General features: G+C 45.5%; 1 protein-coding gene across 3 annotated transcripts in view; it reads right to left on the minus strand.

Moving 5' to 3' along the window:
• The window catches only part of ca8 (carbonic anhydrase VIII), a 107,705-nt gene extending 97,172 nt beyond the window's left edge, over positions 1 to 10,533 (minus strand). For 2 of the 3 annotated variants that reach the window (XM_038809436.1, XM_038809435.1), the window contains exons 1-5: positions 10,397 to 10,533; positions 9,989 to 10,133; positions 8,972 to 9,198; positions 8,274 to 8,465; positions 1,687 to 1,811 (exon numbers count right to left, since the gene is read on the minus strand). In XM_038809436.1, the coding sequence (XP_038665364.1) occupies positions 1,687 to 1,811; positions 8,274 to 8,465; positions 8,972 to 9,047 (393 nt within the window). In that variant the 5' untranslated portion in view covers positions 9,048 to 9,198; positions 9,989 to 10,133; positions 10,397 to 10,533. The remainder of the gene's footprint in view (positions 1 to 1,686; positions 1,812 to 8,273; positions 8,466 to 8,971; positions 9,199 to 9,988; positions 10,134 to 10,396) is intronic. The other variant, XM_038809437.1, reaches the window with a different exon arrangement.
• Positions 10,534 to 16,932: the final 6,399 nt, after the last annotated feature.

A 16,932-nucleotide genomic window follows, 5' to 3' on the forward strand; every position in this document is an offset into this window, starting at 1 on the left:
CTGGCAACAATCGGACATCAAGCAAATATCTGCTTACAACTTTGCTGTCATAGATGAGCCAGAGATGAACTTCAGACCATGTATTCCAAACACCACAACACCCGCCTATTTCCAACTACCTACCATTGCCCAACTTTGCCCCAGTCTCAGCTCATCAGTCGCTAAAACCCTCATTTATACTTAGTTGCCTCCAAATTTGACTACTCCAATGCAGACCTGGCTGGTCTGCTCAACTCTATTCTCCATAGCCTTCGCCCAAAACTCAGTTCCCATGTTTTAACTCGTAGCAAATTTTATTTCCCCTATTATTCGAGAGCTCACTGGTTTATATAGCTTCCAGTCAAGCAATGTCTTGATTATCCTTGTTTTCACATTCCTCCATGACCTTGCCCCTCCCAATCTGTAATCCGCTTTAGCCCCAAAACCCTTTAATATCAGCACACCTCGAATTCTGGCCTCCTTGTGCATTCACAATTATAGTTGTTCCACCATTGATGTTCATGCCTTCAGTTGCCTAAGCCCCGACCTCGACTCCCTCATGACCATGACCCATCTGACTCTCTACATCACTTCCTTCCTTTAAGACTCTCCTTAAAACCTACCTCTGCCCAGATTTGGTCATCTGATTTAATATCTTGGGATATGTCGTCATATTTTGCTTTATATTGCTCCTGTGAAGCACCTGGGGAAATATTCATTTTTTAACAAGTTGTTGGGTCAGCACGGTGGCGCAAATGGTTAGCATTGCTGCCTCACGGCACTGAGGTCCCAGGTTCGATCCCGGTTCTGGGTCACTTTCCATGTGGAGTTTGCACATTCTCCCAGTGTTTGTGTGGGTTTCGCCCCCACAACCCAAAGATGTGCAGGCTAGGTGGATTGGCCACACTAAATTGCCCCTTAATTGGAAAAAAAATGAATTGGGTACTCTAATTTTTTTTTTAATTAACAAGTTATTGTAGTATCTGGAAGAGGCATGGTATTCTTATCAGAAGGAACTTTAGGTACACCATGTCATAGAACTTTATAATCCACTTGGATTATCACTTTCTCAAAAGAGGCTAATCAGGTCCTTCCTCTTCTCAATCCATATTTTACAGACTCTCATGCTTACTACCAATAATTAATTCCATTATTTTACATGTCATAGAGTTTGACACAGGGAGAATTATCAAACTCCACACGGGACAGTGACCTGGGGCCAGGATCGAACCTGGGTCCTCGGTGCTGTGAGGCAGCAGTGCTATACACTGCGTCACTGTGCTGCCCCCAGGTTTATAACATTCTACAAAGCTACCCAGAATTCAGTATCTAATTCCTCAAGACTAGTTGAGAAAACGTGCACTCAGCACTAGTAACAAGCAAAGACATGGGGCTGGATTCTCCACCGGCGATGCTCCATTGTGCTGGCAGCCCAGGGGTTTCCAGATGATTTGGGGCTGCCCCACAATGGGAAACCCCATTAACCAGCCAGTGTAACAGAGCATCCCGCCGGCGGAGTGAAACAGAAATGTGGCGGGGCTGAGAATCCAGCCCGTGGTATTGACTCCCCACAAACATATGAAAAAACATTTGGGGATTTGATACTTCTATTTTCAACTGGGAAAACAATACGATTACCAAAGGGGTGTTTTCAAAAACTTCCAGCATTGCACTAACAATTCACATATACCTTTGATCAGCACTCACCTCCATGGGAAACGCTTTAAAATTAACAGTATGTTCAGAGCCACGCTGGTTCTCTTTACCCCAATGAAATCGAACTTCATGCAATTCATATTCATGATTGTTAAGCAATGGACCACCAGTTAAAACTGCAACAGACCAAGATACTTTGCTATAAATGTAAAATTTTAATTGTCCACGGATATCAGATTATGCACAAAATATAAATAAATAAGTCACTGAACTTAATTTACAGTAGTCATCCTTACGCGAACACAAATCAAAATACTTCATAAACATTAATTGAACCAAATACATCGAAAGCATTCGAAGTTGCATAAAAACACTCAAAATAAGCTACATTTTTCAGGTCATAAAGTGGCCTAGAAAGTAGGCTAGGATAAAGGAAGGTCATAAAGTGGCCTAGAAAGTAGGCTAGGACAAAGGAAAATGCAGTCCCTGCACTCATCCACATTAAATAGAGTTAAAAATAGCACATTAATTAAGAGCTTTAAAATCAAAATGTGACAAAAGTAGACCAGGTAATTAAGCTCAGAATTTAAACTGTAAATTGTACACCACTTTTCTCATTAACCATGTGGAACTTTTGTAAAGCCAGAACAAATTCTCTTCTGGTTTATCATGTCCCACTTTAATAAGTTTGGTTCCTCCTTTTGACAACACAAAAATGAGAAATATTGTGCGATAACTCAACCTGGATAGTAAGATAAGATAGGGAGTTATGTTTTGTACCAATTGGGTCATAGAAATTTGATTTTTCATCTGCTACTGCCCATAATTAGTTTTCTTCTGATTGGATTCTGGATAGCATCAGCACGGGTATCAGGGTAGCATTGTGGTTAGCACAATTGCTTCACTGCTCCAGGGAGTCAGGTTCAATTCTGACCTCGGGTGACTGTGTGGAATTTGCACTTTCTCCTTGTGTCTGCGTGGGTTTCCTCCAGATGTTCCGGTTTCCTCCCACATCCAAAGATGTGCAGGTTAGGTGGATTGGCCAGGCTAAATTGCCCTTAGTGTCGGGTGGGGTTACGGGGATAGGGTGGAGGTAGGGTGCGCTTTCCAAGAGCCGGTGCAGACTCGATGGGCCAAACGGCTTCCTTTTACACTGTAAATTCTATGAACTCAAACCTAAATGCTTGATGCTCCTTTAGGGAGTACTACATCGTCAAGAGTTTTCTTCTGAATGAGACACTAAACGAAGATCTAAAAGACAACTCAGATGAACTTCGGAAACCACAGCATCATTTTAGGAAAAGCAAAGATAGTGTCCTGGTCAAACAGTGGTCCATCAACTAACAAGGCCATAAAGTCAGACGTAATGTTTTTGAGCCCTTGCTTTGTGCAAACTGATTGCAATGTTTGCCTCCATAAAAACAGTGAACACTCCGTAGAAGTAATTAATTGATTGTAAAATAACTTTGGAACACCTTGATAAGGTGTAAACATAAATGTAGTTAATAAGATTCAGTTCTTGATATTAGAAGGGCGACTTGGATTTAATAAGGAATTATTCCATTCTCACAGGTAAAAGGTTATTAATAACGATAGTGGTTCAGCATAGGAATCATTTTCCTGTGTAGGGAAATTGCTTTTCACCACCTTCACCTGAATGCAGGCGTCAGGCAAGTTAACATAGAAGATATAATGATTTGAGAGAGTGTTTAGACCTTGGGATGAGAAAAATAGATCCAACATGTGGACATAGATGCAATGGAGGAAATTGGTCCAGGTATTGCAAGTGCCATCAAATATATAATGTTAGCCATGTGACTTAGCCCAACACCAGCATATGTGCTGAAGGCTATTGAGCAGGAGAAATAGTTGGGTACTGTGGTACATAAATTGCTGAAGGTTCAATACTGGTGTCACGTAAGTAATCCAAATTATATGTAAATGCTGATGTCTTGCCAGGACAATCAAATACAAAAAAAAATTACTGTATTGTCTTTGAACCAGGCCTTCATTTGAATAGTGTATCCAGATTCAGTCCCCTCATGTGGAAGATTATAGTGTCCGGAGAAAGGTTAAGTGGGCAGTTATAAGATTAACATATATTTAAGAGGCATTTAGTTACCACAATATAATTGGGGATCTTTTCTTTAAAAGTAAACGTAGACATCAAGGGAGCAGTCGTTTCTCCAAGCTCGGGAATCTTGAATATGGGGGCACAGTCTTAAATTGATCATTTAACATGGGTGGTGGGAAATTTCAGCATTTTCAAAATGCTTGTGAATACTTGGAATTCTCTATCGTGGAGGATTGTGGATGCTCCATTGTTGCAGTACCCAACTATTTCTCCTGCTCAATAGCCTTCAGCACATATATTTAATGCTGAGACACAGATTTCTGGTCTCTCAAAGATTCAAAGACTACGGGGCGGGATAGATGGGAAAGGTGATGCTGAGGCAGAAGATCAGTCATGAATGTATTGAGTGGCAGAACTGGGTCAAGGTGCCAGATGGTTGTTTCTTGCTCTCATTGCTTAGAGATTTTCAAAATAATGCGAGAATTAATTATATTTGGACTAAATGGATTGAATGAAAGTTATAAGCATATAATCAAGTTAATTGTAAAAAGGTACTTCCTGGAGTCTCGCTCGTTATTTGAAAGGGGTGAGCATTACAGAATATGATTAAGGTCATGTAGTGCAGAAACAAAAAATGCACAATGAGCCCAGCTGATATTTTCTGGTCTTTCATTTTTGCATGCTCAAATGTTTGCAAAGTATTATAAAATGCAAGTTCATCACTTGATCAAGCTGGAGGTCAGGTGTAATGCCTGGATCTGGTATGTCTCTCTTGTGGGGCCCATGAATTGGATTCATTTTGGGTTGGTGTTTGGAGCGGGCAGGGTGATTGATTGGGGGTTTGCCCCTGTCCACTGAGCTTTGGCTTTGTAACTGATAAAAGCATTTTTAAAATAAATTAAATAAAAGGCAAGTTCTTTCTTTCCTGACTTGCTTCTTACCAGGTGCTGTGACACAAAAGTAGATTTTCTTGCTTTTTACTATTTTTGGTGGCAACATTTTGCAAACTGCTGCTAATTCTTCTTTTAACGTGTAGGTTGAAATCAAATATGTATTCCTGACAGTCAATGAATCCATTCCATCAGTTGGAAAATTAAATAGCAAGATGGTCCCAGATCCATCTCGGACATTTTTTTTAAATTAATTTACCGGATGTGGACATAGCTGACAGGAACAGCATTTATGCCCATCCCTAATTGCTCTTCAGAAGGAGATGGGGAGCTGCCTCCTTGAACAGCTGCAGTCCCAAAGGTGTAAGTACAGCCACAGTGCTGTTAGGGAGGGTGTTCCAGAATTTTGACCTGGCGACAGTGAAGGAATGACAATATATTTCCAAATCAGGATGATGAGGGACTTGGAGGGGAACCTCCTGATGGTGGCGTTTCCCGTCCTTCTAGATCAGGGGTGGGCAAACTACGGCCCGCGGGCCGCATGCGGCCCGCCAAAGGTCTTTATGCGGCCCACCAAGATCAAGTCATAAAAATTTTTTTTAAAAATAAGGTTAATGGGGGGGGGGGGCTGTTGGGTTACTGGTATAGGGTGGATACGTTGACTTGAGTAGGGTGATCATTGCTCGGCACAACATGTGTTTCATGTGAAGTTTCTACTTTAAAATATTAATTAATAAAAATTAATTGCTTTTTTTTCTTTAAAAACCTTTTATTTTGGCTATTTTAAATATTAATTATTTTACTTAATATACTATGCGGCCCTTTAAAATTGTGAATTTCTGAATGTGGCCCTTGCACGGAAAAGTTTGCCCACCCCTGTTCTAGATGGTAGCGGCCGTGTGCTGAATCAACAAACGCAAGAATAATATTGGCTCCAAGCCTTTGGGTTACTTCATCCTTGTGTATCACTTAGATATTCACTGTGGAGCCTCAGGGGCCACATAAAATTTTAATACATATTCTTATTTAATTTGCCTATATCTCAGGTCGTTGACACTAGCAGATCATAGCATTGTGATGTTGGGTTTGTTTATCAGTGAGGCAAGGTATGAGGGAGCGACCCCTTTCAAAATTTGCATGTCATTTAAACAGAACAAATCAAAAGCAAAAAATTCAAGTAGATTCATCTTAAATCGGTCTTGGGTTTGAAGGGATCATGCTTAAGGCAAGGCTCAGAGAAGTCATGTTGGACATTCAAACAGAAAGTACGGTTTCCAGTCATTTGATGATCCTTGCCAGAAGCAAATGTTAGGTATTATTGAGTGCTGTTGGGAAGTGAAGAAAACTTGGAAGTGGGAAAAAAAATTGGCATGGAAACTATACACATTAGCTGATGGGGAGGTTTGCAAAAGAACTCAAACCCAATAGATTTCCATCCATTATACAAAGGTCACTTCAGAGAGATGGACAATGAAAGGCATCGTGCACCTTGCGAGGTAAACCTGCCAGTCCCAAAGACCAGATTAATGGACCAATACCTCTTCTTGATGCAGTGAAGCTTGCCATACAACAGGCACAAGGTACCCAACATAATTTCCCAACAGCTGCATTTAAACAACCTCCATTTAAAAAATGGCAACGACATCAATGACTAATTCAGAACAGGAAATTCTTCTCGAGCTAGATCAGACTCTCCCTCCCACCCCATCCTTTCCGTATGGAGCTGCAAGAAGTTTCAGATTCTCCGAGAGGTGAATACACAAGTACCCTAAATACTGTGGGCACCAGCCTCTTGAAATGCTAATAATACTGCCTCCTAAGGAATTTGTATGATGTCAGTACAAGGCAGACTGAAAGGCAGAAATCTCAGCTTGTCCAATTCCAGTGGTAAAACAACAAGCATTTCCAGGCCTTGCTTTTTAAAAAAAAAGATTGGTAACTACTGCAGTTGTACATTTCTTTAATTCTGTCATTACATAACAAGTGGTATCACAAGTGAAGTAATGCGGTGCACCGACAGTACATTGGCTGTGCATGGGTGGCACACTGGTTAGCACTGCTGCCTCATGACACCGCTGACCCGGGTTCGATCCCGGGTCGCTGTCCATGTGGAGTTTGCATATTCTACCCGTGTCTCCGTGGGTCTCACCCCCACAACCCAAAAAAGATGCTCAGGTAGGTGGATTGACTGTGCTAAATTGAATTGCAAAAAAAAAAATTGGGTACTCTAAAATTTGTTTCAAAAGTACATCGGGCAGAAGAGTTCACAATGAATGACTAACAATGTGTACAACAGAAATGGCAATCTGTATGGAGAAACTCAACAAGCTTTGCCAATAATAAGGGGTAATATTAAATAGTGAAAGGTGAAAAGAATGAATTGGTGAATCAGGTGTTGAAGCAAGTGCACCCAATTCACATGCTTCTGATTTTCCAGTCAATATTTTTGTACAACAAAAAAAATGGAGAGGACTGATCTGTGCTCCAAGCGAGTGAGGCTAAGTGCCCATTTATAAATTGTGTACTTATTGTGTAAAAGATGCAAAGCACTAAGTGAATCAGGTTCAATTAACAGTGAAAACCTTTTGTTTCATATTTTGGTTTGGACCTTAACAATCGTCACAGATGATCCTATTAATTTTCAGTTTGTAGAGCATGTTTGTTTTTTTCCCCCCCTGTATTATATTGTTCCAAATATTTTAATAGAGACTGAAAAGCCACAAGATGTGTCATAACACAAGCCTAAGTACCATTTCATAGTCCAGATGCTTCTGAAAGCGATATTCACTTGACAAATCAAAAACTATAAATTATACGTGCTGAGTTGGTGCCATCTTACAATGGGACAGCTTTAGATTAAGAGTCAAATGTGTCTGTTCAGACCAACTCTAGTGTAAAAAGTTAGATGTAGACTCTAGACTCCAATTTACATGTAAAAGTAGTCGCCATAGTTCCAGATGATGATAGGCTGCACTCCCCTGACTAACTGACGAGTAGTGATTTAACGTGAGGATCACCACACCTCAGGCAAGGGACAAAGTTGAGAAGACGGGCAGTCAAGACCAAACTCAGCCAGTACGGGACTTGAACCCACATTTGATCTGCATCACAAACTAGTTGTCTAGCCAACTGAGGGCTTGGACAGCATTGTGGCAGTGTGATTAGCACGGCTGCCCAACAGCACCAGGGAGCCAGGTTCAATTCCGGCCTCGGGTAACTGTCTGGAGGGTGCACGTTCTCCCAGTGTCTGCATAGGTTTCCTCTGGGTGCTCCAGTTTCCTTGCTGTAGGTTAGGTGGATTGGCCATGCTAAACTGCCATTTTATGTCCAAAGGTTAGGTGGGGTTACAGGGATAGGGTGGGGGCCTGACCCTAGTTGGGATCCCTTTTCAGAGGGTCAGTGCAGACTCGATCGGCCGAATGGCCTCCTTCTGCACTGTCGGGATTCTATAAAAAGCAGTAAACATTGTTATGACCTGACTACAAAGAGTATGAAAAGGAAGTTTCTGTTTATGTTGTGTCATAAACATCAGTTTAGGCTTCTGAACATCGGCACTATAAACAAGTGCTTATTCATTCAATCTGACAGGAATAAACAATGCATTAAAGTGAGATAATACGCAAAAGCAAACATTTCATAATCCACTGCACAACTTACATATTTGTTTTACATACCCGATTTGGACTTCAGTAGTATCTGAATGGTATGACCATCATTAATTACTTCAGAATCCCGACAAACCACATAATTTGGTGATAAACGCAATTCCAATAATGAAGGGTCATATTTTGCCTCCCTCGAGTTCAAATTTATAGGAGACTGATACTCTCCATTAGCTTCAGGAAACAATAGTCCCCATTCCACGCCTAAAATAGAGCAATTGAAATGGTGTGTGTCGGTTTTCAGCTCAGCACTCCATACGATACCATAATAACTTTGACAGCTTTTAAGAATATTAAACATGAAAATTTTGAATCAAAAAGCAAAGTTTCATTTCTGCAGGTTACATTTCAAGCAGGTGACATGAAAAGCTCGACTGCTTGCAAGATGCCAGATTACAATTAATTATTCCTTACATTAGTTGAGCATCTCAGATGTGACTTGTGAATAAGCACGCCAACCTTCTCAACCAGAGTTTACCACATACCCTTGAAGGGACTAGCTACCAAATTGAAATTGATTTTTTAAAAAGACAGTCATATCTGTTTGCAATAATTCCCTCGCCAAAAGAAACAAGCCTCAGGGTTTTTAAAACTGGTATAACTTTGTGGAAACGTCATTACTCCTAGTTCCTTTAAGAAGATGAATATAAATCTTGCCAGAGAATCGTTTCATTTTCACACTTCTTAAAAAACAATGTTAAAAAGCTCACCCTCTTCGTATCCCCATTCCAGTCCTTCCTTATACCCATAAATGTGGGTTTCCTCAATGAAGGTGTTGTCAGCCATCTGGATGGGGAGCAGCAATGAAGCGGGCTCGAGCTGCCGGCCGCTGATCGCGCGCACGCGCGTGTCCGGCTCCTTCACCGATTGACAGGCACCCGCAGGAAACAATCCAAGCTGCACTTTGCAGACTGGCTCCAAGGTTCTGTGCTGTGCCCTAGCCAAAACATTTATGGTGATATAAAACGGACGGCCCCAATCGAGATTTCAAACAAACTCACACAAATAACCAACGCAGCGGAAACAGCATTCCGGGCGAGTTGCAAAACAAACAGGGCCGCACGTTATCTGTCACCTTGGGAGAAGCAGAAATGTCAGGCTTCCCGTTTCAGTCGCTAAAGCGTTTCCAAGTACGGTGCAACTTAATGGGAAAGGAGTTTGTGTACTTTGAAACTGCAACCCCCACACCACCCCACCAGTAAGACAACAGCAAGCACAGATATGGCTCTTTTCCTCCCACTTTTCTAGGTTGCATTCAAAGTAGGTGGAACCGTGCAACCATTCAAATCTGCCAGGTTTATTAACTCTTCCAGCAGATTAACGGGTTCAACCCGAGACTTCGTTGTCGGGCGATGTTAGTGGCGGGGGAACGAGTGTCACTGAACAGATTGCAGGCCATTGGAGTGAAACGAGAGTAAAATAGGCTGTATTGTGGTCGCTGATCAGATCGACCCATTTAGCTAGCAGATACAGAATGTGGTAGTAAGTTTGCGCATCATGCAATTTAATGTCGATAATCTTAAAGCGAAGTTTCAAAAAGAAACAAAGATGCAACCAAATTCAACATTACTCTCCCAAGTATATATCCCCACCACAAGTCTTTTTATTTTGTAAACCAGCATATTTTATTAAGAAATATGATTGAACAATTACCCTTTACGGATTTCTAGCCCAATTACAGAACAACATTGTACAAGTCAAACGGCATTTGTTCACCTAGGGCTTACCTTCAGAAGACTTCCTCTTCGCTGCAAAACGTTAGATGAATAATTCCCCGGCAGGAAGTCTAGCAGTCACGTTATCAAACTGAAGTCTCTACCTCGCAAAAGATTACCAAAAATACTCAGAACGTATCCGAGATCTTTCCATAAACTGTAAATTAGCAAATATGTCACAATTGTTAATCTTTCATCCGCTGTCGTACTATGATATCTTGCACTGAGTTTACACAGCATCTTACACTCTGAAATTTTCAGCGTGCAAATGATTTTCTGATTTAACTACACTATACATAATCCACGTCAGTGACTGGGTTCCACTCAAGAATTGCTGCTTCCAACAGCTAAAGCGAAAAGGACTCGCAGAGCACAGTTGTGCCAGAATTGTATGAAATTCATTGGAATTATCTTACTTACCAACCCACTTCAACTAGGCGATGTGAATTGTTTAACTCGTGCACCTGTTTTTGCCAACACTTGGCCTTTCTGCTATCAACTCACACAATCTTTGTGTGCAAGCTCATTGATTTCCACAGTTAAGAGGAAGCTGAAACTTCCCACTGTGAGGAATCTGCAATCTGGCTGTGCTGCCTAACATGTTATTCATTAAATGACTCCACCAATAACCCAGGTAACGTATATGTAAACACTTGAACATCAATGATACTCCAGCAGTACCTTCTCTCTCCTTCATAGGCACACACATATCTTAATTTAATGCACCATAGTGTTGCTGTCACCAAAAAGCACTTTGTTTATCTTCAGTACATAGTCAGAGAAGGCTACTTTCTGACAAACCTCTTACCATTGGCTGATAATAATGAACTAAATTGCATACTATTTGTATTAAATAGTGCTTTCCTGGTGCTTTGGCTGTTGAATTCCATAACTGAGTAATTATTCTGTGAAAAATGGAAAGAGGGTGACATGAGGCGCAGCGGTTAGCACTGGGACTGCGACGCTGAGGACCCGGGTTCGAATCCCGGCCCTGGGTCACTGTCCGTGTGCAGTTTGCACATTCTCCCCATGTCTGTGTGGGTTTCACCCCCACAACCCAAAGATGTGCCATGCTAAATTGCCCCTTAATTGGAAAAAAAATATTTGGGTATTCTAAATTTATTTATTTTTAATGGAAATTAGTGGCCTCTATCTTATTTTATTATTTTAATTGCATATTTATTTTTTATCCCTTGCCATTTAATAGCTGAGAATGCAAAAATAGATAGCATGTAAAGTGCATCAATTGGAATTAGCAATACTGGAGAGGGGAATGGGGCAGAGGAACACTAGGCAGCTATCTGCTGGATGAAACTGGGCTTCAGTTACACTAGGAAATGGTCCAGGATTTTAGCAAAATTGTTTCGGAAAACTGAAACTTGACAGCATTTCAGCGAAGCTGCTGGTGTTTTTTGGCAGCATGGGTGAGTCCTTTAATCTTGTATCAGTGTGATAGAGGAACCTTGGACTTGTCAGAACTTTGGAAGGCAAAGGGACATTTAGCAGCTGAATATGAGGTTTGGCCAGCCTGTAGATTCCTGGGGCAGGATGTTCCTGGGTTGGATCAAATGAGGGTTGCACCCTGTGGTCGGCTATATTAGGGGTATCGCGCAGTACCTAGGTGGGATGTACCTTATACTGTACTATGAGTGCTGGAACCTGTGATCGGCACAACATCGAGGGCCGAAGGGCCTGTTCTGTGCTGTACTGTTCTATATATATAACTTAGTAATTCACACTGTATTTACCAATACCATTGTAAGCGCAGTAACGTTATCTGACCACTAGGGGAGTAGCTCTGGGAATGCTCAGGAGTTTGTACAGGGCTCCACCCTTGGCTCCGCCCACGACTCCTCCCCCTGGACTACTGTATAAATACCCTTGTCCAGAGCCAGCCTGCAGTTCATCAAGAGTTCAACGGGTAACAGGCTGGCTCTGTAGTAAGTAGATTAAAATCACTGTTTATATCTTAAAGCACGTGTCTAGTGAATTGATGGTTCCATCAATTTAATCTACTTAAGAACAGTCAGGATCGATCATGGAATCAGCCCTCAAGCCTGGACGCCTGGAACTCGACCCACAGGATGCAGAGGCAAAAGAAATCTTCTCCCACTGGCTGCGGTGCTTTAAGGCCTACCTGGCAGAAGCGAGCAAAGCCGAAACAACAGAGGAACAGAAGTTAAGTCTACTGCACGCGAGGGTGAGCCACAGAATCTCTATGCAACTAAACTCGGCCGGTTCATATACTGCAGCGCTAGCGATACTCGATAAGATGTATGTAAGGCCCATTAACGAAGTTTACGCACGCCATGTGTACACGACTCGCCGCCAGCGGCCTACAGAATCACTCGCTGAATCTTTAAGAGAGCTCAATAATCTATTAAATGACTGTAACTATCAAGCGGTTACCGCGGCTGAACATAGAGAACTTGCTGTACGCAATGTTTTTGTAGCGGGCCTCAGGTCTAATTATGTGCGCCAACGACTGCTGGAAAAGGGGGCCCAAGACTTAGAAACAACTGCGGAAATTGCTACCACGATGGAGGTCTCCTTCCGCAGCCTCACCGTGTTCCCCGCGGACCCCGCGACCCAATCATGGGCCCCCGACCAGTGACTCCCCCAGGCTTGTGCCACGCGGCCGCCGAACCACCATGCTGCCCCAGCCAGCCACTATGCTGCTCCAGCCAGCCACTATGCTGCTCGAGACTGCCATTTCTGCGGCCAGAACCAGCACCCGCGGCAGCACTGCCCGGCCCGCAACGCGACCTGCAGCAGCTGTGGGCGGAAAGGCCACTACGCGAGAGTGTGCCTCGCAATAAGGGCCCCAGCTTCCAACTCCCCAGCAGCACAAAGTAATTGCTCCCCACACCCGCGGGGCCCGAAACGCTGCGGCCAATGCCCCGACCCCGCCCCCTCCCGCCACGTGCGATCCATGGGGGCCGCCATCTTGGCAAACCTCCACCACGCGGCCGGCCACGTGCGACTCATGGGGGCCGCCATCTTGGATGCCATCTTCCTCGCGGCCCGCCACGTTCCATCCACCCCGACCTGCATCTCCACGCTCGGACAACTCATCGGAAGAGTACGTTCTCCCCGGGCGCTCGTCACGCGGCCCACAACTCGGCGCAGTCACCCTGGATCAATCATGCCCGAAGCATCTGCGAAATTCGATGGCAGAGGTCCAAATCAACGGGTACAACACGCCATGCCTCTTTGACTCCGGGAGCACGGCGAGCTTCATACATCCAGACCTGGTAAGTCGCTGTTCGCTCCCCGTATTCCCCGTGCGGCAAACTATCTCGCTCACTTCAGGCCCCCAATTCTGTCCAGATCCAGGGGCGCACCGCCGCGACACTCACAATCCGAGGCGCTAGCTACTCAAAATTCCAACTCTACGTTTTGCCCGACCTCTGCGCGCCACTCTTATTAGGCCTAGATTTTCTGTGTAACCTTAAGAGCCTCACACTCAGCTTCGGCGGGCCCCTGCCCCCACTCACCATCTGCAGCCTCGCTACGCTGCGAATCTCCCCCCCCCCCCCCTCCTCTCTTCGCCAATCTCACAAAGGACTGTAAACCCGTAGCCACTCGTAGCAGGTGATACAGCCTGCAGGATAGGGTATTTATCAGATCAGAGGTCCGAAGGCTTCTCAGTGAGGGGATTATAGAGGCCAGCAATAGTCCCTGGAGAGCTCAGGTGGTGGTCGTTAAGACCGGGGGAAAATTCCGCATGGTTGTCGACTATAGTCAGACCATAAATAGATTTACGCTCCTCGACGCGTATCCCCTCCCCAGGATTGCAGACATGGTAAATCAGATTGCCCAGTATCGGCTCTTTTCCACGGTGGATCTGAAGTCTGCATACCACCAGCTCCGAATCCGCCCAGAGGACCGCCACTACACGGCATTCGAGGCCGATGGCCGCCTCTTCCATTTCCTCCGGGTCCCCTTCGGCGTCACTAATGGGGTCTCGGTGTTCCAACGAGCAATGGACCGAATGGTGGACCAGTACGGGCTGCGGGCCATGTTTCCGTACTTGGACAATGTCACCATCTGCGGCTATGACCAGCAGGACCACGACGCCAACCTCCACCATTTTTTCCAGACGGCACAGAAAGTAAACATTACCCTACAACAAAGAGAAATGCGTTTTCCGCATAAACAGACTAGCCATCCTCGGTTATGTCGGTGAAAACAGAGTCCTGGGCCCAGACCTGGACCATATGCTCTTAGAACTCCCACTCCCCCATTGCCCTAAGGCCCTCAAACGGTGCTTGGGCTTCTTCTCCTACTACGCCCAGTGGGTCCCTCAATATGCAGACAAAGCCCGCCCACTCTTTAAGGCCACACGATTTCCCCTGTCAGCTGAGGCACGCCAGGCCTTCAACTGCATCAAGGAGGACATCGCCAAAGCGGCCATGCGGGCGGTGGATGAATCCACTCCATTCCAGGTTGAGAGCGACGCCTCAGAGGTAGCTCTAGCAGCCACACTAAATCAGGCAGGGAGACCAGTCGCATTTTTCTCCCGTACCCTCTCCGCTTCAGAACTCCGACACTCCTCAGTCGAGAAAGAAGCACAAGCCATTGTGGAGGCTGTCCGTCACTGGAGGCACTACCTCGCAGGTAGGAGGTTCACCCTCATCACCGACCAAAGATCGGTTACCTTCATGTTTGATAACTCGCAAAGGGGCAAAGTAAAAAATGATAAAATTCTTCAGTGGAGGATCGAACTCTCCACCTATAGCTACGATATTAAATATCGACCCGGGAAGCTCAATGAGCCTCCGGATGCCCTATCCCACAGGACATGCGCCAGCGAGCAGATTGACCGACTGAAAGTCATCCACAACGACCTCTGCCACCCGGGGGTCACCCGGCTCGCCCACTACATCAGAGCCTGAAACCTGCCTTTCTCCAACGAGGAGGTAAAAGCGATCACCAGGGACTGCCTGATCTGTGCGGAGTGCAAACCGCACTTCTATAGACCAGACAGGGCCCACCTGGTCAAGGCTTCTAGGCCCTTTGAACGCCTCGCGATTGATTTCAAAGGGCCACTCCCCTCAACTAACAAGAATGTTTACTTTCTAAACGTCGTAGATGAGTTCTCCCGTTTCCCATTTGCTATCCCGTGCCCCACCATGACCTCCCACACAGTCATTAGGGCCCTGCATAGCATCTTCACCCTGTTTGGTTTCCCCAGCTACGTGCACAGCGACCGGGGTTCGTCCTTCATGAGCGACGAGCTGCGTCAGTACCTGCTTGACAAGGGTATTGCCTCGAGTAGGACTACCAGCTACAACCCCAGGGGGAACTGGCAGGTGGAGAGGGAGAACGCGACGGTCTGGAAGACTGTCCTACTGACCCTCCGGTCTAGAAAGCTCCAAGTCGCCCAGTGGCAGGAAGTCCTCCCAGACGCGCTCCACGCTATTAGGTCCCTCTTATGCACAGCGACCAATCAGACCCCTCACGAGAGGGTCTTCATTTTTTCCAGGGGCACTACCACGGGGGTCTCACTTCCGGCATGGCTGAGGACACCGGGCCCCGTACTCCTGAAGAAACACGTCAGGGCACACAAAACCGACCCCCTTGTTGAGAAGGTGCGCCTGCTCCACTCCAACCCCCAGTACGCCTTTGTCGAGTTCCCTGACGGCCGTCAGGACACAGTATCCCTCCGGGATCTGGCACCCGCCGGACCCAGTGCACCCTCTACCCCCACAGAAGGACCCCTCACCCTACACCCCATGCTGCCGCCCCCTCGCGCTCCCGAGCCCACGAGCTCGCTCCACCAGTTCCGCGCCGGCCAGCCCCCAGCGCCCCCAGTCCCCGGCGTACCCCAGCACACAACACCCATACAGCCACCGCAAGAGGCTGCAACCCCGGTGCTCCGCAGATCACAGTGGACAGTTCGACCACCAGACAGACTTACTTTGTAGACCACCACCCCTGCTGGACTTGATTTTTTTGCAGGGGGTGATTGTGGTGAATGTAACTTAGTAATTCACACTGTATTTACCAATACCATTGTAAGCGCAGTAGCGTTATCCAACCACTAGGGGGAGTAGCTCTGGGAATGCTCAGGAGTTTGTACAGGGATCCACCCTTGGCTCTGCCCACGACTCCCCCCCCGGACTACTGTATAAATACCTTTGTCCAGAGCCAGCCTGCAGTTCATCGAGAGTTCAACGGGTAACAGGCTGGCTCTGTAGTAAGTAGATTAAAACCACTGTTCATATCTTAAAGCGCGTGTCTAGTGAATTGATGGTTCCATCAGAACCTGCCTGCTGGTTCCGCCCAGCAGGCGGAGCATAAGAGTCTGTGTTTCACCCACAGCAGTCATTCTGTCCCGGAGCTGCTGGGGTAACTACTTGTTCATTAAAGCCTTCAATTGGACTACAATCTCGCTTCAGTAGTGATTGATCGTGCATGAATTTAATGAACAAAACTGAAGAATGGCTGCTCTCCGCATCAAGCCAGAGTGTCTACAAATCAACTCCCATGCAGCAAATGCAGCAGCAACTTTTAAACATTGGCTGGCATGTTTCAACGGGTACATCAGGATGGCACCGACTACCCCCACAGAGGAATAGAAAATGCAAGCCCTCCACTCAAGGATGAGCCCAGAAATCTACACGCTTATCGAAGACGCGGACGGTTTCGAGGACACAATGACTTTGTTAAAAGTGCACTACGTCCGCACTGGATCACTGAACGATTTTTACCGCGCATTGTTAGTGTTAGGTAGAAACTGTAACTGTCCACAAGTCTCAGCCAATGACCACACCGAACTCTTAATGCTGGATGCTTTTGTTGTGGGCATGCTGTCCTCTAAAATCCACCAGCAACTGCTGGAAAACGACACGCTAGGGCTTAAAGAGGCACAGAAACTTGCCCACTCCCTAGATGTAGTCTCCCGCAACGCCCAGGCCTACATTCCTGATGCGACCATCAATTCACTCAAG

Source organism: Scyliorhinus canicula, chromosome 10 (genome assembly GCF_902713615.1).
Source record: "Scyliorhinus canicula chromosome 10, sScyCan1.1, whole genome shotgun sequence".
In the NCBI taxonomy this organism is placed as follows: Eukaryota; Metazoa; Chordata; class Chondrichthyes; order Carcharhiniformes; family Scyliorhinidae; genus Scyliorhinus; species Scyliorhinus canicula.